Source organism: Mirounga angustirostris, unplaced genomic scaffold (assembly GCF_029215605.1).
Source record: "Mirounga angustirostris isolate CCGP_5_RB_7025 unplaced genomic scaffold, mMirAng1.0.hap1 SCAF_1, whole genome shotgun sequence".
NCBI lineage: Eukaryota > Metazoa > Chordata > Mammalia > Carnivora > Phocidae > Mirounga > Mirounga angustirostris.
Window position 1 is genome coordinate 69704843 of NW_026991709.1, and position 24043 is coordinate 69728885.

General features: G+C 38.5%; 1 protein-coding gene across 7 annotated transcripts in view; it reads left to right on the plus strand.

The window, feature by feature from the left end:
- Positions 1-24043, plus strand: part of IQCG (IQ motif containing G) — a 46058-nt gene that overhangs the window by 5809 nt on the left and 16206 nt on the right. For 6 of the 7 annotated variants that reach the window (XM_064573535.1, XM_064573558.1, XM_054504241.2 and 3 more), the window contains 4 exons: positions 763-1030; positions 5348-5562; positions 8017-8145; positions 16880-16961. In XM_064573535.1, the coding sequence (XP_064429605.1) occupies positions 763-1030; positions 5348-5562; positions 8017-8145; positions 16880-16961 (694 nt within the window). The remainder of the gene's footprint in view (positions 1-762; positions 1031-5347; positions 5563-8016; positions 8146-16879; positions 16962-24043) is intronic. The other variant, XM_064573652.1, reaches the window with a different exon arrangement.

Below are 24043 nucleotides of genomic sequence, written 5' to 3' on the forward strand. Positions count from 1 at the left end.
TGGGGGAGACTACTTTTGTAGTCATACCCTTTTGGGTATGAATATAAGAAGGTGGGAATCATATAGGCCCATTTTGGAGACTGGCTACTACATACTGTGTTGTTTTTTGTTTATTTTATTTTATTTATTTATTTGACAGAGAGAGAGACAGCGAGAGAGGGAACACAAGCAGGGGGAGTGGGAGAGGGAGAAGAAGGCTTCCCGCTGAGCAGGAAGCCCGATGCGGGGCTCGATCCCAGGACCCTGGGATCATGACCTGAGCCGAAGGCAGACGCTTAACGACTGAGCCACCCAGGCGCCCCTGTTTTTGTTTTTAATGTATTTATTTTTTTAAGTAAACTCTGTGCCGACATGGGGTTTGAACTCACAACCCCAAGATCACATGCTCCACCGAATGAGCCAGCCAGTCACTCCTGCCACATTCTGTTTTTCATTAATCATGAGACACACTTTTGATTAACATTTAAAGATGTTGCTAGACAAAAAGTTAATTTGGGCTGAAATTCAAATTGGTTAACCCATAGAATGGGTGACGTGAAGTTATTAAACAGTAAGTGGCTTGCCTTTGGTTGTTCAGGATGTCACAGGGAGATATTTAGCAGAACCATGTGTAAACTCCTACTTTCATTCTTTATCTTGGTTATATGACAATATGGACTTCATAGGGGCCAATCTATATGCTGCCTGTGCTTTTGAGTTGAAGCAGTTTTTAAACATTTGGTGGCTGACTTATTTTTTTCTTTCTTTCTTTCTTTTTTTTAGAAGCCAACTAGAAGCCTCAAATCTTCCATCAAAAGTCTGGCATTCTGAGGTGACAGTGTCAGTGACAGGCGAGCCACCCAGTGCTGTAGAAGAAGAAAAAGAAACAGCTGAAGAAACAGACAAGGAAGTCATCCCGGAAATCATAGAGCCACTCTCCATTCTAGATGTGCTGAGGATCTCCGCGGTTCTGGAAGATACCACAGACCAGCTCTCTATTCTAAACTATATCATGCCAGTTCAGTATGGAAGAAGCCAAAGTATCAGCATGGTATATACACTCACCATTATGTAATTTTTGCTTTCTTTCCTTTTTATTTCTCTATCCCTTAGAGTACTTATGCTATCAAATTTAACATGGGAAATAGCACCTTTATCTCAGACAAAGAGGGCTATAATAATTACCTGAGATATGTACTCTGAATTGATGGAGGGAAATAACTATAGCTCAAGATACATTGCCAGTCAGAATATCCTTTTCTTCCAGTATGTTGGCAATTTCAAAAAGCCCTATAGTAAATCAGTATAAATACAGCATATGTACTGAGAGTAGCCAATTTACTGAATTGCCCCACCTATCTTACATTTCTTAGCTGCTGAAAGCTAACTGAACCCTCTGGGGAGGAAATTCAGTTGGACCTTCTCAATGTTTCTTTATTCTAAAAAGACTTTGTTGTGTTGTTGAATATGCTGCAACCTGCTTTTGTGAATATCCAGCCAGGTCATTACATCAGCCATTACATTTTCAGTGATGTTATGGACTCCTCCTCAAAATGCTATTTGAGTTATCAAAAAAACTCAACTTGGTAGTGAGCAAAATCTTTATAAATTCTTAAGCTCTTTTAAATTTTTTTTTTAACATTTATGTATTTATTTGAGAGAGAGAGCATGTGAGCCTGTGGGAGGGGCAGAGGTCCCTCAACTGACTGAACCACCCAGGCACCCCAAGCTCTTGTAATAATAACTTAGATTATAGATATAAAATGAAAAAACTTATTATTTATTTTTTTTTAGAGAGAGAGAGAGCATGAGAGCAAGCAGGGGTGGGGGTGAGGGGCAGAAGAGGGAGAGGGAGAATCCCAAGCAGGCTCCATTCCCAGCACAGAGCTGGACGTGGGGCTTGATCTCACAACTCTGAGATCATGACCGAACCGAAATCAAGAATCAGATGCTTAACTGGCTGAGCCACCCAGTGCTCCAGGAAAGAACTTATAAGTACAAATACACATTTATTACGTTCAGCAAAATTACATTATATAGTTTGTACAGCATACATTATTTCTGATTCTCTAACAAATGAAAATTGCTGTATAAACAACAGAGTAAATTACTTTCCATATCTAACAGAAAAGAAGTTCATATTTATTGTAACTAGATAATTAAATTTCCCTTTCATTACACCTTATCATTTTTAAATTATTGTTATTATTATTGTTATATATATAGTCTGGGTTTGTAAAGCTTTTATTAAAGTTTAAAAGTTAAAATTTTAATAGAACACTGGATTTGGAGTCAGGAGATCTTTGCGATTTAGTTGTGTACTATGAGCAGTTCATTTCACTTTCTTGGTCTTCATGTTCTTATTTGTAAAATGTGATGGAGCTTTTTGTGTGTTTTTTTTTAAGATTTTTAAGTAACCTCCACACCCAAGGTGGAACTCGAACTCACAACCCCAAGATCAAGAGTCGCATGCTCCACTGACTGAGCAAACCAGGGGCTCCTACAGTGTAATGGAGTTTTAGCTAAATGATCCATATCATCCCTTCCAGTGCTAACATTCTATGAGTTTTGGGGTAGTTTTAAAACAACAGTAATGGGTATATCAAGAATTTTGTAACAAATTTTTTAAATCAATTTATGAATGGTAAAGAGATTAGAAACCCCAAAACTAAGCCTTTCAATGCATTTAAAACAAGAGTCTAATTCATACATTAATCTAGTTAACAAATAGTAAAGAAGAGTCTAGGGTTTCCTTCCTATATATTGTCTCCCAGCAGTAGGAATCAAAAATAAAAAGATAGTTAACAAGATAAAGTCTGATGATACTTATCAGTGATACTTACTGTGTCAGGCTAAAAAAGAATAATTTGCCTTCGTAGAAACTCAAGAGAGGATGGAAAACCCAAATTTATAAACAATTCAGCAGTGGTCACCACTTCAGTAAATTAAAGAACAAAACTTTTGCACTATTTTATTCTGGTTTATGATAGTGATCTTCACCCACAAAATTTGCCGACTTAACAGAGGCCCTGCTTATCATTTCATAGTAGTGTATATAATAAAGGCTTACACTCATCTTTTTTTTACCCCCCGTCCACTCTTATCTTGATTAATAGAAACTTAACAGCCCTTTCCTCAATATGAGTTCCACAACCTTACAAAATTGTGAGTCTTTTAAAATAATTGTTTGTTTTTTTACTTCCTAATACTAGTTCTAACTTACAGATTTTACAATGCCATTGCTCTATAAGGGCATAGGATATATATTTTAAATCCTTAGTATGTATGTGGATGTTTTCTTTCTCCAAAGGCTTCATTCATATTGTTCAGCCTTAGAACAACCTTGGGATGAAAGGTTAGTTAGCATTATCCCTCCTTTATAGCTATTTTTATAGCTAAGGACATCTCCAAATAGATTTTCAATGGTAAAATCATGGGATAGAATGATAAAAAAAAAAAAAAAATACTAATGTACCAGATTCTACCAGAAGTGGGAGTAATTGGACCAAAATTTGGGAAGAGCTCCCCTGCAGAGATACTGTTTCTCTTACCTTTTCCCTTAGGGTCTAATACCCTACCTTGTACCTAGTGTATGCTATATAAAAATATTTTTTAGTGAGTGTACTAAAACATTTAGCTAGTTCCTTTAAGTTCTGTCTTTAAAAAATTCATATTTGGGGTGCCTGGGTGGCTCAGTCGTTAAGCGTCTGCCTTCAGCTCAGGTCATGATCCCAGGGTCCTGGGATTGAGCCCCGCATCGGGCTCCCTGCTCCGCAGGAAGCCTGCTTCCCCCTCTCCCACTCCCCCTGCTTGTGTTCCCTCTCTCACTGTGTCTCTCTCGGTCAAAATAAATAAATAAAATCTTTTAAAAAAAAATTCATATTTATTTATAGTAATGAGTAAATCAGGCTGCTTGACACAGTTGCCTCCTTTTCCAGATGCCCAAGCATAAAGGTAGAGGAAAAATAGGGAAATAGAAAGAGCTTCCTAGGCCTTACACTTTCCCCTTTCCTACCTAGGCATAATCTAAAATAATAACCACCCTTAAGGTTTTCCTTACATCCAGGTAAGTTTCAGCTTAACTGTTGAAATGCTACTTTTCTGTTCTCTTTGTAGCCAGTCAAATTAATTTTAATTTAAAGAAATATTTTAAAATTTAATTCTTAATTAAGGCAGCATTTTGTTTTGTTCTTGCCTACAGATGTTTTCCTCAGATCTGAATCTTTGCCTATTGTTGATGTAAAGAAAAATGCAGTTGAGTCTGCGTTTATTAACCGTTAATGGATCGTTTTTTACCATTTCTGGGCTAGTTGAAGTTTAGCTAAGGAAGACCTAGGCTTTATGTATCAATAGGCAGATAAACCTTTCTTCTGTGCATAGGATCTGCACAAGAATTTAAGTAATCATAACAAGTACAGAACTTAAATAATTCTGTGTGCTGTTCTAAATGCATTATGTGTATTGATTTATTTAATCCTCATAGTAACTGTGAGAGCAAGTGCTAGTATCCCTGTTTTACCAATGGGAAAATGGAGGCATAGAGATATTAAACAGTTGTCTAAGTCAGTATGGTTTAGTAAGAAATAAAGCCAGGATTCAAACAAGGAAGTTTGGTTTCAGAGTCCATAGGCATAATCGCTATGTTATATGGCCTCTCAATAGCTAAAGCTTTTAGCAACAGATTAAATAGGAATCATCAATTAAAAGACATATGCTGTTCCTCAGGTTGATGCCTACCCCTCAGTGTTCAAGTTTGGGTCTGAAAAATGAATTATTTTGGCTTTTTCCCACATGACCTTTGAAATCTATACCACACCACTAATTTTACCAACTTATGCTCTTTGCTAGGATATTTCTTTCATTCTTTATATTTCATATTCATGTGTTCAATGAACATTTGAGTTTTCTATGCCCTCGGCATTGTTCTAAGCAATGAGACTATAAAGATGGCTGCATTTATTATGCAGTCTTGTTCCAAAAAGAATCTGAGGTGAACCAAGATCTCTAAGACACTGCCCCTTCCCTCATAGAATTTACAATCTAATGGAGACATTCATACAAATAATTACAACATGGTAAATATCTGCTAATAGAGATATTTCATAAGGAACTTTACCTTTGATCTTAGTCTTAAAGCTTACCAGGTGGTAAGTTGAGGAAAGACAGGCAAAAGGAATGTTGTCTAAAGGCAGTAAGGCACAAAATAGCAGGACGTGATTTGGGTGGCTGAAGAAAAGGGTAATTTTCTTGTGCGTTGAATACAAGTGGCAGAAGGTGCGGTTGACAAATGTAGGCAGAAGTCCTGGGATAGCATTGTTTCTTTACTCTTAAAATCTGTCTTACATAAAACATCATTTCTTGTTTTTAGAAGAAAAACAAGAGCTTAGAAAAACTTCCAGAGGCCTCAAGAACCTCAAAAATACCCAGTCCATTCTTACCTAAAGAAGAAACCAAGTTGCCAGGAGTCCAAAAAGGAAGCCAATTTACCAATGAGTTTAACAAAATGCAAGATTTTGTCTTCAAAAAACCTGCAAGACAGACCATAATGTCCACGGACATAATGAAGAAAATCCAGATTGATAGGTAAAGAAGGAGAGCATATTTGGAAAAGTAATAGTAAAATGGGTGCAAGGGTAGCTGCTGTCTTCTCTTAGGGATTGGTCATTAGATGCAAAGGTACTGCTGATAATAGGATTAGCTAAAGACTGCTTAGAGGGAGTGTGGTACAATTGAAAGTATGGTGGCTATATGATCATGGGCAAGTTGTTGTTTGTGTCCAGCTTTTAAAAGTGAAAATAATTATAGCAACTTTGCAATATCAGTGTGAGGATTAGAAATAAGGCTGCAGCCAAGTGCCTGGCACGAATTGGTAGCTGTTGTGATGCTTTATCTATGAGTAAGAGACAGACACCATCCAAGTAGCCAACTTTTTTTTTTTTTTTAAGATTTTATTTATTTATTTGACAGAGAGAGACACAGCGAGAGAGGGAACACAAGCAGGGGGAGTGGGAGAGGGAGAAGCAGGCTCTCCGCCGAGCAGGGAGCCTGATGCAGAGCTTGATCCCAGGATCCTGGGATGATGACCTGAGCCAAAGGCAGACGCTTAACGACTGAGCCACCCAGGCGCCCCAAGTAGCCAACTTTTAAGCTGAGTTTTAATCCTGAGAATTTCTGAAAGGCAGTCTCGGTTTCCATTGTCTCATTATTCAGTTTTTTGTCAGGCTTGCTGACAAGGAAGCCTGTTAAGTTTAAAAGAGGATGTAATATTATGGTAAGAATTGTTGGTAAATGAATGTTTATAGCAATTACCCAGGGCCACTAGCCATATCCAGCCCATAGTCTGTTTTTGAAAATAAATTTTATTAGAATACAGCATTGCCCATTTGTTTACATACTGTTTCTTGCTGCTTTCATGAGTAGCAAAGCTGAGTAGTTGCAACAGAGAATTTATGGCCTGCAAAGCCAAGAATATTTACCATTTCTCTCTTTATAGGAAAAGTTTGCCAACCCCTGCATCAGAGGGGTAATGTTTCTTGTGAAATCAATCTGGCTCAGATTTGCATACATGACAGAAAGGTGTCCTGCTTATAAACACCAATCTAGTTAATGTCCTTTTCATTCTCTGTGGGATGGCTCATATCTTTTCAATTGTTTTTTTTTTTTTTTTACTTCGATGTACTTCTTTTTTCTTAATATAGTTATTGAATCTTTCTGTTTGAACTATTGTCAAAAATTATTATGAAAACATTAAATAGCAGCATTTAAAATCTATACCTATAAGAATATTATAAAAAGTAATGGATGGGGACCTGGGTGGCTCAGTCAGTTAAGCATCTGCCTTTGGCTCAGGTCATGATCCCAGGGTCCTGGGATTGGGCCCTGAGTTGGGCTCCCTGCTCAGTGAGGAGCCTGCTTCTCCCTCTCCCTCTGCCACTCCCCCTGCTTGTGCTCTCTAGCTCTCTCTCTCAAATAAATAAATAAAAATCTTTAAAAAATAAAATAAAAAGCAACAGACTATGAGCCAGGAAACCTGGATTATGTAGTTCTACCTTTTTCTCAAATTAGTTATGTGACCTTGGGCAAGTCATTTAACCTTCCTGTGCCTGGGTTTACTCATCTATAAAATGTGAGTGTTTTATTAGCTCTTCTATTTTTTTAAGATTTTATTTATTTATGAGAGAGGGAGAGGGGAGGGGCAGAGGGAGAAGCAGACTCCCCGCTGAGCAGGGAACCGGACGCAGGGCTTGATCCCAGGACCCTGAGATCATGACGTGAGCCACAGGCAGATACTTAACCAACTGAGCCACCCAGGTTCCCCTATTAGCTCTTTAAAAAATTTTTTAAATGATTTAACTTTTGCAAAATTATGAAATATTTTTAAAATGCAGAAAAATATAAAAAATGAAATAATGAGTACTTAAGTGTGTAACCACCATATCCTAACATTTTACCATGAGTACTTTAGAGGTGTTTGGTTTTTTTTAAATAAAATACTTAAGATACAATTGGAGCCTCTGATGCTAGCCCCTCACTGTTCCCCCAAAGACAAACTCTCTTCTGAATTTGGTGTTTATTATTCTCTTACATTCTGTTGTGATACTTTTATTAAGTATGTATGTGTTTTATTTAAACAATACAATTTTATATGTTTTAAAATATTATATATATAATATCATACTGTACATTCAATATTTGTTAGTCCTTGGTATGTAAACTTTGTCAGGTTAAGGAAGTTCTCTTTTATTTCTAGTTTGCTGAGAGTTTTTGTTGCTCATTTTCAAATGAGTGGATATTGAATTTTGCCAAATGTCTTTTCTGCATCTGTTGTGATGGCCATATGTTTTTTCTCCTTTCCTTTTGTTTATGTGTTGAATACTATTAATAGACTTTCTAATGCTAAACTATTCTTGCATTCCAGGAGTAATTCCAACTTAGTTATGATTTTCATCCTGGGTCTTAACCTGTGTGACTTCTGTAGCCCTTGTAAATGTAAGAAAATATACCTTATTAACTCATCCTTTTTGTGTCTCCTTACAGGCAATTTTTCAGTGATATAATTACAGATACCATGCAGGAGTTGGAAGAGTCAGGCACTTTCACCAGTCTCCTAAAAGCCCTGGGAAAAGAGAGGGAAAACAAAATGCATTTTTATGATATCATTGCCAGGTCTGAGTAATATTAGGTTTATTTGCTGTGTTGTATTTTTTTTTTTAAGATTTTTATTTATTTATTTGAGAGGGAGAGTGAGCGAGAGGTTGAGAGAGAGTGAGAGAGCAAGTGAGCAAGAGAGAGAGCACACACAAGCAGGGGGTGAGGCAGAGGGAGAAGCAGACTCCTCGTTGAGCAGGGAGCCCGATGTAGGGTTCACTCCCCGGACTCCGGGATCATCACCTGAGCTGAAGGCAGACCCAGGTGCCCCTGCTGTGTTGTATTTTAAAATGCCATAAAACTTTTACCAGAAGTTCTTGATTTCTAAAGCAAATCAAATTTGTGCTTTCCAGGGAAGATAAATAGAACTCAGAAATGTAAGTGCTAATCTTAGTTTTGCTGGGACAGTAATTCAAATTTCTGGGCTTCAGTTATGTATATCTACAGTATGTTAAGAATATTCTTCCTATTGTACAGTAATCTTTTTTTTTAAATGTTATTTCTGGATAGTTAACATACAGTGTAATATTGGTTTCAGGTATACGATACAGTGATTCAGCACTTCTATACAGTACCTGGTGCTCCTCATGACAATTGCACTCCTTAATCCCCATCATCGATTTAACCCATACCCGCCCCCCTCTGGTAACCATCAGTTTGTTCTCTGTAGTTAAGAGTCTGTGTCTTGGTTTGTCTCTTTTTTTTTCTTTGCTTGCTTGTTTTATTAAATTCCACATATGAATGAAATCATATGGTATTTATCTTTCTCTGACTGACTTTGCTTAGCATTATACTCTCTAGCTCCATTCATGTTGTTACAAATGGCAAGATTTTGTTCTTTTTTATGGCCAAATAATAGTCCATTGTGTATATTCACATTTCGATATCCATTCTTCAATCGATGAACACTTGGGCTGCTTCCATATCTTGGCTATTGTAAATAATGCTGCTATAAACATAGGGGTGCATATATCCCTCTGAGTTAGTATTTTTATGTTCTTTGGGTAAAACCTAGTAGCACAATTACTGGATCATAAGGTAGTTCTATTTTTAACTTTTTGAGGAAACTCGGTACTGTGTTCTACAGTGGCTGCATCAGTTTGCATTCCCACCGAGAGTGCGAATGGTTCCTTTTTTCTCCACATCCTCAACCAACACCTGTTGTTTCTTGTGTTGTTGATTTTAGCCATTCTGGCAGGTGTGAAGTGATACCTCATTGTAGTTTTGATTTGTATTTCACGGATGGTAAGTTTTGATGAACATCATTTCATATATTTGTTGGCCATCTGTATGTCTTTGGAGAAATGCCTGTTCATGTCTTGCACCCACTTTTTAACTGGATTATTTTTTTGGTGTTGAGTTTTAGAAGTTCTTTATTTTGGGTTCCAACCTTTTATCAGATATGTCATTTGCAAATATCTTCTCCCATTCTATAGATTGCCTTTTAGTTTTCTTGATTGTTTCCATCACTCTGAAGAAGCTTTTTTTTTTTTTTTTTTTTTTTTTAATGCAGTCCCAATAGTTTACTTTTGGTTTTGTTTCCCTTGCCTTAGGAGACCTATCTAGAAAAAGTTGCCACAGCCAATGTCAGAGAAGTTACTGCCTGTGCTTTCTTCTAGGATTTTTATGGTTTCAGGTCTTACATTTAGGTCTTTAATCCACTTTGAATTTATTTTTGTAGATGGTGTAAGAAAGTAGTCCAGTTTCTTCCTTTTGCGTGTTGCTGTCCAGTTTTCCCAACATTTGTTAAAGAATATGGTCTTTTTCCCATTGGATATTCTTTCATGCTTTGTCGAAGATTGATTGACCATATAATTGTGGGTTTATTTCTGAATTTTCTCTTCTGTTCCGTTGATCTATGTGTCCATTTTTGTGCCAGTACCATCCTATTTTGATTACTACAGCTTTGTAATATAACTGAAGTCCAGAATTGTGATGATTCCAGCTTTGCTGTTCTTTTTCAAGATTGCTGTGTCTATTTGGGGTCTTTTGTGATTCCATACAAATTTTAGGATTGTTTGTTCTAGTTCTGTGAAAAATGCTGTTGGTATTTTGATAGGGATTGCATTAAATATGTAGATTGCTTTGGGTAGTATAGACATTTTCACAAGATTTGTTCTTCCAATCCATGAGCATGGAATGTCTTTCCATTTCTTGGTATTGTCTTCAATTTCTTTCATCAGTTTTTTGTAGTTTTCAGAATACAGGACTTCATCTCTTTTGTTAGGTTTATTCCTAGGTATCTTATTATTTTTGGTGCAATTATAAATGGGATTGTTTTCTTAATTTCTGTTTCTGTTACTTCATTATTGGTGTATAGAAATGCAACAGATTTCTGTACATTAATTTTGTATTCTGCGACTTCACTAAGTTTGTTTAGTGGGTATAGCAGTTTTTTGGTGGAATCTTTTGGGTTTGAGATATATATATCTTATTATATATAAATAAATATATATAGTATCATGTCATCTGCAAATAGTCAAATAGTGAAAGTTTTACTTCTTCCTTACCGATTTGGATACCTTTACGGTAATCTTTCTTAAGACTGAATTCACTGAAAATCCCTGGACCATAGCGGGTGATAATAAAAAGCATGCCAAGGAAAGTTTTCTTTTCCAGAGCCTTTCAACTAATTCCAAAGATTTTCATACTCTAAGAAATTGAACACAATCAAATGATTTGGGGACCACAACAAAATTCTTTTTATATGAACCCTGAATACTCAAATGAGAGTGTTTATCCTGTTTGCACAGGAATTGTTTTTACTTGAGTTATTTTCTCTTCCTTTGCACCTTAGAATTGGTAATAAATTCTGTACTAGGAATATGTTTTTGGTTAGATTAATTAATACATGTAAAGCATTTAGGATAGTTCCTGCACACAGTGTCTAATAATAATAATAACAGCTAGTATTATAGACTTAGCATTGTGAGCACATTTTGTTACTTAGTAATTTCAAAAAAAGCTAATCAAGTAAGAAAAATAAAAAAGAAATATATGTACCACTATTTGGAAGGGAGAAAATAATAATGTAGATAGTTTGCCAGTGATTGATTTTACATATGTGATTGTGTATGATAATTTCTTCTTTTAATTTTTCTTCCAATTAGATAGGCATCAATTTAGATTTATTTAAGTTGGAGAATTATATCTAGATTTGGGCAAATCAGTAGCAAATTTTCAGTATTTTAACTATTGTGTGATTGGCACTTTTAAAATCTTATCTTAGAAGATAGATAAGATTTTCTATTTAGTTCCTTGAATAAGAGCTTTATGAAATAAACTTTGCATACTGTTAAAGAAATTATTCAGACTTGTTAAAATGGTGAGGAAGGCTTTATTCAGGTCTGCTGTAATAGGGAGAGAGATTAGGCTTAACTCTGAATACAGTAAAGGCAGCTGAGGATTTCTAGCCAGTGAGAACAGTGAGGGGGTCAGTGGATGGAAAATTACTAAGATACATAAAGAATAGGGGATTCTTGGTAAACTAATTTAACAGGATTTTTGCTGAAAGCAGACCAAAGGCTTAGACATCAAGGATGGGGGATGAGGAATTTGATCAGATATCCAGGGTGATCAGATATCAAGGGTGGGGGATTCTCTCTAAACTGTCTTAGCAGAAATCTTGCTAAACTGAAGGCAGTTTATGCAGGCTATGCAGGCTGAAGGCAAGTACTGGGGCCAAGGTCATGCCTAGTAGAGAAGGCTCAGAGGAGCCTGATTAGTTTGGTCAAGGAGAGAGTTTTGTCGATACCATAACATTCATCCTTTTAAAGTATACAATTTGGTGGGTTTTGGTATATTCACAGTTGTGTAATCATTACTACTATCTAATTCCAGAACATTCTCATCATTCCAAAAAAGAAAGCCTGTACTCATTAGTATTCACTCTCCATCCATCTCTTCTCAGCTCCTCTGTTTAGTTTTAAATGAAGCTTCTTTTAGTGGTAATGATCTTCACTAACAATAAAGTCTTACAAAATAATAAGAAAAATATCAGTACATAAATAGAAAAATGTAATGAAAAAATAAGTGTAATGAGTGAGTCTTGGGGAAAGCCCCACACATAGGGCCTGCCATAAAATGATTTTTCCTTCTTCCAGGAGCAGAGGATGTGAAAGACATGCTTAAAGTATGCATTCTATCTGTGAGATGTGTGCATATCTGCCCCTAAGTAAGAATTAATAACATGTGGGCGCCTGGGTGGCTCAGTCGGTTGAGCGACTGCCTTCGGCTCAGGTCATGATCCCGGAGTCCCGGGATCGAGTCCCGCATCGGGCTCCCTGCTTGGCGGGGAGTCTGCTTCTCCCTCTGACCCTCCCCCCTCTCATGTGCTCTCTCTCATTCTCTCTCTGTCAAATAATAAATAAAATCTAAAAAAAAAAAAAAGAATTAATAACATGTAAAAATCCTCTGCTTAAATCCCGTTTGGTTAAGAATCATTCTCACTTTTTTTTTTAAGTAATCTCTACACCCAAAATGGGGCTCAAACTCACAACCTGGAGATCAAGAGTGGCATGCTCTTCTAACTGAGCCAGCCAGCCACCCCTCACTTATTTTTTTTATTTTAAGATTTTATATATATTTATTTGACAGAGAGAGAGAGACAGCGAGAGAGGGAACACAAGCAGGGGGAGTGGGAGAGGGAGAAGCAGGCCTCCCACTGAGCAGAGAGCCTGATGCAGGGCTCGATCTCAGGACCCTGGGATCATGACCTGAGCCGAAGGCAGACGCCCAATGACTGAGCCACCCAGGTGCCCCCCTCACTTATTTTTTAATATGTATCCCACTTCAATATTATTCAGGGCAGGCAGACTACATCGTTTTTCAAAGCAAAAGAAAGGAGAGATTTTGCCAGGTTTTAAGGCCTTTTGAGATTTTGTCCAGAAGGTCAAGATGTATGAGGTATCACTTTCATCATGGTCACTTAGTCTCTACTCTAGAAAGGCAAACAAAGGTGCCAGAATAGCCCCTCTGCTTGCTGAAGCCATAACCTGGATACTTCTTATTGGAACTCAGCTGTAGAATATAGGTCACTAATAAACGTGCAAACCACACCAGCACTATTCCCATTTGTGGTAGAAAGGTGTACATAACTTAAATACTATGTGAGTATTGTTTGGGCATTGCTTTTTTTTTTTTTTTTAATAGACTTCAGTTTTAGATTTATAGAAAAATTGGGCAGAAAGTAGAGTTCCTATATACCCCTTATTATTAACATCTTATATTAATGCAATGCATTTGTTGTCATCTATGAGCCAATATTGATACATTATTATTAACTAACGTCCATAGGGGATCACTCTTTGTGTTATACATTTTATGCATTTTGACAAATGTGTGGTGACATGCATCCACCATTCCAGTTTTATGCAGAATAGTTTCACTGCCCTAAAATTTCTCTGTGTTCTACCTATTCATCCCTCCTGCCCTCCCCCTGAGTCCCTGGCAACCACTGATTTTTTTTACTGTCTTCATGGTTTTGCCTTCTTCAGAATGTCATGCATTTGGAATCATACAGTACGTAGCTTTTCCAGTTTGGCTTCTTTCACTTAGTATTGTGTGTTTAAGGTTCTTCCATGTCTTTTCATGTTTGACAGCTCATTTCTTTGTTAGCACAGAATAATATTTCATTGTCTGGCTATACCACAGTTTATCTATTCACATACTGAAGGACAACTTGGTTGCTTCCAAGTTTTGACAATTATTGAATAAAACTACTTTAAATATCTATGTATGGGTTTTTTTTTTAGTATTTATTTATTAGAGAGAGAAAGAGAGAAAGCCGGGAGGAGTGGGGCAGAGGGAGAGAGAGAGAGAAACTCAGGCAGACTCCGCACTGAGTGTGGAGCACGATGCGTGGCTCAATCTCATGACCCTGCAATCAGACTTGAGCCAAAACCAAGAGTCAGATGCTTTAACTGCCTGTGCCATGCCACCCAGGCACCCCTCTATGTATAGGTTTTGGTGTGGACATAGATTTTTAACTCATTTCAGGAAATACCAAGGAGCATAATTGCTAGGTTGTTATGGTAAGAGTATGTTTAGTTTTGTAAGAAGCTGCCAAACTGACTTCTGCATTCTCACCAACAATGAATGAGAGTTCCTGTTGCTCCACATCCTTGGCAGCATTTGGTGGTGTCAATCTTTTGGATTTCTGCCTTTCTGTTCAGTGTATAGTGGCCTCATTGCTGTTTTAATTGGGCATTGCTTTTGCTAGAGAGTAAAAAGTGGGCTGACTGGTCTTTATCTCTTAGTGTGCTGAAATTTCCTTTCATTGTGATGATGAATCAAAATGTAGTCTGATCCAGAGAGATGAGACATCCTTTGGCTTGGCATATCCAAAAATGATAAGAAAAGACAGTTCACTGAAGGGGACACATAGTAGGCCAATAAACATATAAGAAATGTTTACCTTCAAATCAATAGTATACCATTTTTCATTTCTCACACTGACCAGTTTTCTTCCTTATGGCAAACAGCACTAGTGGGAATATAGTTTTAGATGTAATCTGTTGGGTTTTTTCCATGCCCCTAGAATAGTTAGAGCATCATTTTTGGTTAAATTAATACTTAGTATTATGATGATGATGATTATGTGTAAATAGTTCACAGATGGGACATACAGTATATATAATGATGAAATTTTCTTTCTTGAACAGCTTTTTTTTTTTTTTCCCCTAGAGTTAAATCTTGCCACTTTTTTGTTTGCCTGTTTTGACATTTCTGTTCCAAATCCAGCACCCAACTCTTCACCAGAGCCCTGGAACTCTTTAAGTGTAGTCATACATATTAAGTCTTTCCTTCCTTCCTTTCTTCTTTCTTTCCTTCCTTCCTTCTTTCGCTTTCTTTTTTCCTTTTGAAACTTTCTTCTGTTCTTTTTCTCCTCTTTGTTGCTGTTGCTCCTAGGGCCTGCAGCATTACTATGGTTCTGGGCCTTCCTTTCATCTCCTGAGATTTCCTTTTGATCCTGTTTTCTAGACCCCCATTCTTCCTCTTTTTTATGTAAATCCCCCATTTTGTTGGAGCATGAACAAAGGGTGCGTGGAAGTTACATATATTAAGATCTTACATGTCTGAAAATCTTTTTCTGTTTCATGCTTTATTAGTAATTTGACTAGGTACAGATTTTTAGATTGAAAATCATCTTTTGGGGCGCCTGGGTGGCTCAGATGGTTAAGCGTCTGCCTTCGGCTCAGGTCATGATCCCAGCGTCCTGGGATCGAGCCCCGCAGCGGGCTTCCTGCTCAGCGGGGAGCCTGCTTCTCCCTCTCCCTCTGCCTCTCTCCCTGCTCATGCTCTCTCCTTCTCTCTCTCTCTCTCTGTATCTCTGTGTCTCAAATGAATAAATTAAAAAAAAAAATCTTTAAAAAAAAAAAAGAAAATTATCTTTCATAATTTTGAAGGCAATACTCCACTAATTTCTAGTTTCCCTCATAAATAACACTTATTTATTTAACTGAATCTACACCAGGGTTCTGAATTTATTATTCGAGGTAAATATTTTGCATCTTTCTTATCTGTTTCTTATAATCTATAAATGGGAATTACATAATCTATAGTTCGGCAATGACGATCTCAATCTCAAGATTCTAGTTAACTACATGCTTTCTAAACATTTCTGAATAGCAATACTTATCTAGATGCTATTTAGTGGGAAGGTGTTTTGGTTGTGGCTATAGACTGAATGTTTGCATACCCCACCCCTGCCCCCAATTTATTTGTTGAAACCCTAACCCTCAATGTAATGATATTAGAAGGTGGGAAATTTGGGAAGTGATTAGGTCATGAGGGTGGAGGCCTCATGAATGAGATTAATGCCCATATAAAGGACACCCCAGAGAGCTTCTTCTTCCCTTCCATCATATAAAGATGCAAGTGAAAATGACCATCTGTGAACCAGGAAACTGTTTCTCACCAGACACTGAATCTGATGGCGCCTAGATCTTGGACTTCACAGTCTCCAAACTGTGAGAAATGAATTCTGTTATTTATAAGCCACCCAATCTGATATATTTTGTAATGGTGGCGTGAGCTAAGACAGTTTTTATTTTGTTTTGTTTATTCTTACATTGTTTATTTATTATATCGTTTTGTTTTTTTTCTTCAGACCTAGATAATGGCATTACTAGAGATAAGCAGAATTCTGTTTCTGAGTACAAACAGAAACCTAAAGTAGTTACGTTCTAATTCAGATGGTACTGAATTTGAATCCTGCTTTGCCATTTACTGTTTGTGTGCCCATGGCAAGTGTGTTAAGTCATGTCTTCTGAGAGTTGCCAAGATGAGATTATTCATGCAAAGACTTTATCAGGGGAAACACCTGTGTGAGAGAAAATGTGGAGGGAGCCTTCGGACTCAATGCTGAACTGACCCCAAGCGAAGGAGAGGGAGGTTAGGTGGAAGAGAGTGCCCTGCTCTTCCTTTTCCTCTTCCTGTTCCTCCTCCTCTTAGCTTTGTCTGAGCATCAGCTATTTTAGATACAACATATAAGCCAAAACCTCCTTTTCTGGTTTACTAAAACAAATCGCAGTGTTCTATAAAGTGACTGAAAGTGTTCCATGGACCAGCACCATGAGCAACATCCGAGAACTTGTTAGAGATGTGAATTCCAGGGCCCCATCCCAGACTTAATGAATCAGAATCTCTGGGGTAGAGCCCAGGAATCTGTTTTTGAACATTGGGGGTGAGCCTTGTGCACACTAGAGTTTGAGAAGCACCCCTCTAAATAAATCATTCTTATTTCTTCTAGGGAGGAAAAAGGGAAAAAACAGATAAGATCTCTTCAAAAACAGCTGCTTAATGTCAAAAGAGAACAGCAAGCTGAAGTACAGGTAAGAATCACCTGGCCAACACTGAAAGTTACTGAGCTAAAACAGCCACGTAGAAGCCATCTTTCTTAAGCAAAGAAAAATTACGTATGAGAAATTGTTGTTTCTCCTGGGATGCCTTTACTAATCAGAGTATATATAAAGAGAGTAACTAGAGAGTTGCCTGGGGTATATAAGTAAGTCCAGAATAGAACTCAGGGAGACCCCAACTCTCTGGAACGCTTAGTCTGTTCTTACTCCTCCCATCCCACTCAATCATACCACCTGCCCTTTCCCTACAGGAGACCTTATCCCAGGCAGTCTCTTGTTTTCCAGCATCCCAGATGGGAGACTGTAGTCCCAGATGGGACATTAAGCACATTACAAACCTCCTTATACATGATGGTTAGGTTTGATAATGTCATCTGTATTATATTTCAAGTACAGAGTGGATTTAGTGGGCTTTTTTAGTCATTAGGACCTAACCTTATATCTAATTTACCTCTATAAGAAAATGCTTCCCAAGTTTTAAGCAATAGACTTGCAAAACAATGCTTGGGCTACAGTGCAGGCAGTTAGAAATTAGTTCTTTTTTTTTTTTTTTTTAAGATTTTATTTACTTATTTGTCAGAGAGAGAGAGAGCACAAGCAGGGGGAGCGGCAGGCAGAGGGAGAAGCAGGCTCTCCACTGATGTGGGAATTGATCCCAGGACCCTGGAACCACGACCCAAGCTGAAGGCAGACGCCCAACCAACTGAGCCACCCAGGCACCCAGAAATTAGTTCTATTAAGATTTCTAACACTATTAGCAGTTTAGAAAGTTACAGAATATGGCTTAATATCAGCTTTTGCCTAGCTATTTGGACAAGTTTATGCTTCAGGGAGTCTTCATTATTCCGTATATCGAAGTTAGAAGACTTTTTTTTAAAAAGATTTTATTTTTATTTATTTGACAGAGAGACACAGCTAGAGAGGGAACACAAGCAGGGGAAGTCGGAGAGGGAGAAGCAGGCTCCCCACTGAGCAGGGAGCCCGATGTGGGGCTCGGCCCCAGGACCCTGGAATCATGACCTAAGCCGAAGGCAGACGCTTAACCTACTGAGCCACCCAGGCACCCCGAGAAGAATTTTTTTTTTTTAAAGATTTTATTTATTTAAGAGGGAGAGAGCATGAGCAGGGGGAGTGGCAGAGGGAGAGAGAGAAGCAGGCTCCCTGCGGGGCTCGATCCCAGGACTCTGGGATCATGACCTGAGCCGAAGGCAGACGTTTAACGACTGAGCCACCCAGGCGTCCCAGCCAGTATGTTTTCAGATAGTTTTAAAGTTCCATTTGCTTGCACTCCTCCTACTAGAACTCCAATTATCCCTATTTGGACTTTTTGTTATTGACCTTCAGGTCTCTGTGTTTCTTAAAAAAATTTTTCTCTTTGTTCATGTGATTGAATAATCTCTATTTGTCTATCTTCAAGTTTACTGACTTTCCATCATCTCCATTCTACCTATTAAGCCCTTCTAGTACTTTTTTTGTTTTAAAATTTAGATAATGTATTTTTTAAAATTTATTTATTTGAAAGAGAATGAGAGCATGAGAGGGGGGAGGGTCAGAGAGAGAAGCAGACTCCCTGCTGAGAGGGAGCCTGATGTGGGACTCTATCTCAGGGCTCCAGGATCATGACCTGAGCCAAAGGCAGTCACTTAACCAACTGAGCCACCCAGGTGCCCTAGATAATGTATTTTTTAGTTTTAGAATTTCTATTTAGTTCTTTTTTTATAGCTCTATTTCTCTGCTGAGATTTCTTGTTGTTGTTTTTTTTTTCTAATTTATTATGAGCATATTGCTCTTTATTGAGCTTTGTTTAAACTCCGTGTCCACTGGGATGCCTGGTTGGCTCAGTTGGTAGAGCCAACAACTCTTGATCTCAGGGTTGTGAATTCAAGCCCCACGTTGGGTGTAGAGATTACTTAAAAAGAAAATCTTAAAAAAAAAACCTCTTGTCTGCTAATTCCAACATTTGGCATTTTAAGGTTAATCTCTCTTGAGAATGGTTCATAGTTTTCATTTTCTTCAATATGAACTAATTTTGGAATGTGTCCTGGACAGTGTGAATATTATGTTGTAGAGACTCTGCATTCTCTTCTATCCCCCAAAGTGTACAGGCATTTTTGTTTTAGTGGTCAGTTAACTTGGTTAAATTAAAACTAAAAACTCTCACCTACATTGGGCAGGAGCTCATCTCAGTTCACTTTCTTTTATCCTTAGCAGGTCTGCTGCATTCTTCCTGGCACTGTGTGCCTCAGATATCAGCTACAGATTTGGACAGAATTTATACTCCAAATGTGAAGCTTCCTTTCTCCCTTTCAGCATTATTGAAAATTATTTGGCTGTGGTTGTCCAAAATCTGTTTTCTGGTTTTTCAGTCTAAAAAGACTACGGTATTTTGAATCAGGGTTTCCACTGCTTTACACATGCCACCACCCCCCACACACACTCCATAGTGCTGACTGTGGTCTAATCAAGGTCATAAAAAGTTGGAAACTCACCACATGCTGCACCCTTCTTACACGTGTCTCCTTCCTCCAGAATCTGCCTGATTTTGTACACTCCAATGTTTTATGTAATTTCCTTTTATATTGAGTCCAGAGTTTATAGTTATTAACTGTGTGAGGGTCATACTTGTAGGAGCTTATTGGCAATAGTGAAAGTTGAACTTCTAAATATTCAGTTAGGAGATAGAACTTGGGATATGTAAGGAACTAAAAGAAGGCCAGTTTATAACTGCTAAAGTTTGGAGAGAAAGGGAGAGAATAACATAGATGAACCTAGAATGGGAGATAGGGAACAGATTATGGAGGGCCTTATAAGCCATGCTTCTCCGGGCAAACATCAGCAATGGGTGCCGTAAAGGTGGGGGAGGCTCATCATGTAAGAAATCTGTCTTGTCCCTGGGGGTCAGGGTTTGGACCATGTTGAAATTCTGGGTCTGTAACCTTTGTTGTTGTGTTTCTTAGGGCTATACCAATCTTCTCCAGACCCGTGGCTTTAGGTTGACCTGAAGTTTCTTTAAGCAATTACCCTTACCTCATTCTGCTGCCTCCAGCACATACAATAAACCTTTCCAGTGCTGGAGCTGCCACTGAGGTATTTAGCATTGGGGAGATATTCTCAAAACAGGATGCCATGGAGGATTTATTTTTCTCCTGGGCCTGGGGCTTCTCATTTCCCTTAAATTTATATATATGTGTATTTTTTTATATATAGTAATATAATAAATTATATATATATTTATTATGTATGTATATGCCTTCAAGGAGAAGGTTGGCTGATAAAGAAGAGTACTTCACTTATTTCAGCTTTGCCCTGATTATTGAGGTTAAATGTAGTAGCAATGAAGTATATGAACCCACTCCTACTCATTTCAACTGGTTACAGGAGCCAAAGGGCACTAAGCTGGATGCCCTACAACCCTAAAATTTCTTAGATCCAGACTCACATGAATGTCTAAACTGGGTGGCCTTAAGCCAACTGTAGCACTAATTCCTCAGCTTTTGGTTCTTTATTCAGCAACCCCATTGCCATCCATAGTCATTGACTGTACTTTGTTCTTTTTTTTTTTTTTTTAAGATACATTTATTTATTTATTTGACAGAGAGAAACACAGAGAGAGAGGGAACACAAGCAGCAGGAGTGGGAGAGGAGAAGCAGGCTCCCCGCCAAGCAGGGAGCCCGATGTGGGGCTTGGTCCCAGGACCCTGGGATCACAACCCAAGCCGAAGGCAGACGCTTAATGACTGAGCCACCCAGGCGCCCCATTGACTGTATTTTGGAAAGCTCAGTGCTATGCAGAAGCTTTGCATCATATATTTTTTTTTTTTTTTAAGATTTATTTATTTGAAGGGCGCCTGGGTGGCTCAGTCATGAAGCGTCTGCCTTCAGCTCAGGTCATAATTTCAGGGTCCTGGGATCGAGCCCCACATCAGGGCCCTGCTCAGAGGGAAGCCTGATTCGCCCTCTCCCACCACCCCTGCTTGTGTTCCCTCTCTTGCTGTGTCTCTCTCTGTCAAATAAATAAATAAAATCTTAAAAAAAAAAAAAGATCTATTTATTTGAGAGAGAGAGAGTATGCACATGGGCAGGGAGGGGCAGAGAGAGAGAGAATCTCAAGCAGACTCCCTGCTGAGTGCAGAGCCTGACTTGGGGGCTCTATCTCACGACCCTGAGATCCTGACCTGAGCTGAAATCAAGAGTTAGACACCTTAGCCGACTGAGCCACCCAGGCCCCACTGCATCATATTTTACAACAGGCCTGAACTACTCCATCCTCCAAACCATACTTTGGTTTTTCTCTGGCCACACTATTACTACCTTTTGCGTGTTACCTAGTTCTTTTCTTCACTTAGCACCTCAGCTTTTTGTACTCTTTGATGACTTTAATTTCCTTTTTGGGGGGGACTGGATATAGAGTGGGTACCAAAGAGAATAGGTTGAGATGACTCTGATGATCTCTGGACTCCAAAATGGATTAAAGAAGTGAATGAAGATATAGAAGGCATGCTTGCTAATTTGCAAGCAACTGAAAGCTGGTATATGATAATAGACATCAGAATTCAAAACCCAGTTGATTACTAGAACACTGAACTGACTCCAGGAGGATGCGAAAGTGAAACAAAAGGCCTAATTTTGTTTAGAAGACTGTTAGAAGTTGAGAATTGTGAAGACCTAACTTGTCTTCAATAGTTTCATTAGAGGTTTAGCCAGGTTCTAACATGAATCCCTGAGGTTAGGGTCTTACCACTTTTTGTGGTAGTAACAGCATTTTTTAAAAAAGATTTTATTTATTTGATTGACAGAGAAAGAGAGGGAAAGCAAGCACAAGCAGGGGGGTGCAGAGGACAAGCAGATTCCCCATCCCAGGACCCTGAGAGCATGACCTGAGCCAAAGTGAGACACTTAACCAACTGAGCCACCCAGGTGCTCTGTAGTAACAGCATTTTTATTTTTTTTTTTATTTTTTTTTTTTTTTAAAGATTTTATTTATTTATTTGAGACAGAGAGAATGAGAGACAGAGAGCATGAGAGGGAGGAGGGTCAGAGGGAGAAGCAGACTCCCTGCAGAGCAGGGAGCCCGATGCGGGACTCGATCCCAGGACTCCAGGATCATGACCTGAGCCGAAGGCAGTCGCTTAACCAACTGAGCCACCCAGGCGCCCAGTAACAGCATTTTTAAAAGGTGCCTGCCTTCCCATCTTCTGTAGATTTTGCAGAGTCTGCCTTTTACAGTGCTGCTTCTACTGGATTGTCCTCAGAACCCTGACAATCGTGACCAGTCTCGTTAAAAGCATTTGAAGTGCTTCCTCTTTGTTTTGATTACTGCAGTTTGGGGCGCTGTATAGTATTTATACAGTAGGGAAAAAAATACTCCCGTGTTCTCTGTTGTAGTTAGACATTTATAATATTGTGTATAGTTTTAGGCATTACATTTAAAGGAGTTTACTCAGAGGAGATCAGTCAAGATCAGTCAATAAAGGAAACTTTATTACAAAAGGGCAGAGGAAATTGGTACAATTGAAACGGGAATTGTTCAAATGGAAATGAAGGAATGGCTGGAATTGGAGCCTGAAACTTTAGAAGTCTGGACCTGTTTCATCTGCATCTTAGAATGGGTGACTGTGTAGCTCAGAGTTTATTCAGAGACTGTTCTAGAACCAGCCACTGTTCTTAGTCCTAGACAGACAAATACAGATGTTAACTTAATACAGAATTGTATTTTTTTTTTCTTTGGCTTTTGTCACTTTAATAGACCACATTCCCCATTTTCCTTTTTCCCTCCAACCAAACCCTCTTCTCTACTTTGTGTTCAGTTATGAAAACGGACACTACCATTAAAATCCTTTGGCTTACACTTTTGTGGCAGCCATTGGAGCCTTATTAACTATAATTGGTTGACTGCTTGTTTCCATTACTAAATCATCCTCCTCTGAATTCAAATAACGAGTACAGATCTGAAGGCAATTTGGGGATTTGTAAGTCAAGTTTGGTCTGCTATAAAAACCCACAAATATGCTGCATCAGTCCACAGACCTTGATCATGGGGAAGGCTGTAGACACCCTGGGCGACCAGGGTTATGCTGGTGGGTTGTGGTGAGGGAAGATCTTTTCGTAGTGAGAATCCTAAAAGGAACTTCTACAACCCACGACGACCTTTGGCCTGTACCCGCCCTGCTTCTAGGTTGCCTCCTTTTTGCAGACTGGGAAGATGAAGATATGGGATGATACTGCAGTGCATTTGATCATGATTTTACCATCACTAGCCTGTCAATATTTTCTATCTTCCTCTGTTCCCACACGGTGACCATAGAAGGCCACAAGTTGTGCAGAACAGCATTATAGGAGGGAATAATCTGAGGCCCATGGCAACAGCACTGAAACCAGATGCCTTTGGCTTGGCACAGGGTAATTGTAGACCAATGGTTTATGACCTTATTAAGTTACGTAACATAATACCTTTTGCTTGCCATAGGCAGAACCTCCTAGAGTTTTAACTGCATTTCTGATCTTCATATTTTTACTCTGAAAGACTCAATATTCGGTTTGATAAAGAAAACTGACCAGAACATTTTCTTGAGTTTTTGAAAGTATATCTTTGTATGGATGCTATTTAATGAACACCTAACTGTTCAACACCATTAGAGTCTGTGAGAAATAAAACTACAGTTTTATATGGGCTGAGGTTTTCTAGAAAAGGTTTTCTGGACTTAAGTGGCATATAAGCAGGACCTTGAAGAAAGACTAAGCGGTTAAATAGGTATAAAGATTCCGGCCAATGAGGAAGTGAAGCTGTCACATTTCACTCTAACTCAAGTCTTCCTAGAAATCCAGACTTTATCGCTGACTACCATACAGCTTGAATTAGGAGGGAGGAGGGAAGCAAAATGGGAAGAGATGGGAAAAGGGAGGAGAGTGTAGAAAGAAGGGAAGGGGGAAAAGTGAGCCAAAAAAGGCCTCTCTTAAAATGCATTTAATAAACATTTATTGAGTAGCTAAGTTGTGCGAGGCACTGGCAGGATTCTACAGTTGAGAAAGGTCTTAGGTTAAGTAAATTGCCCACA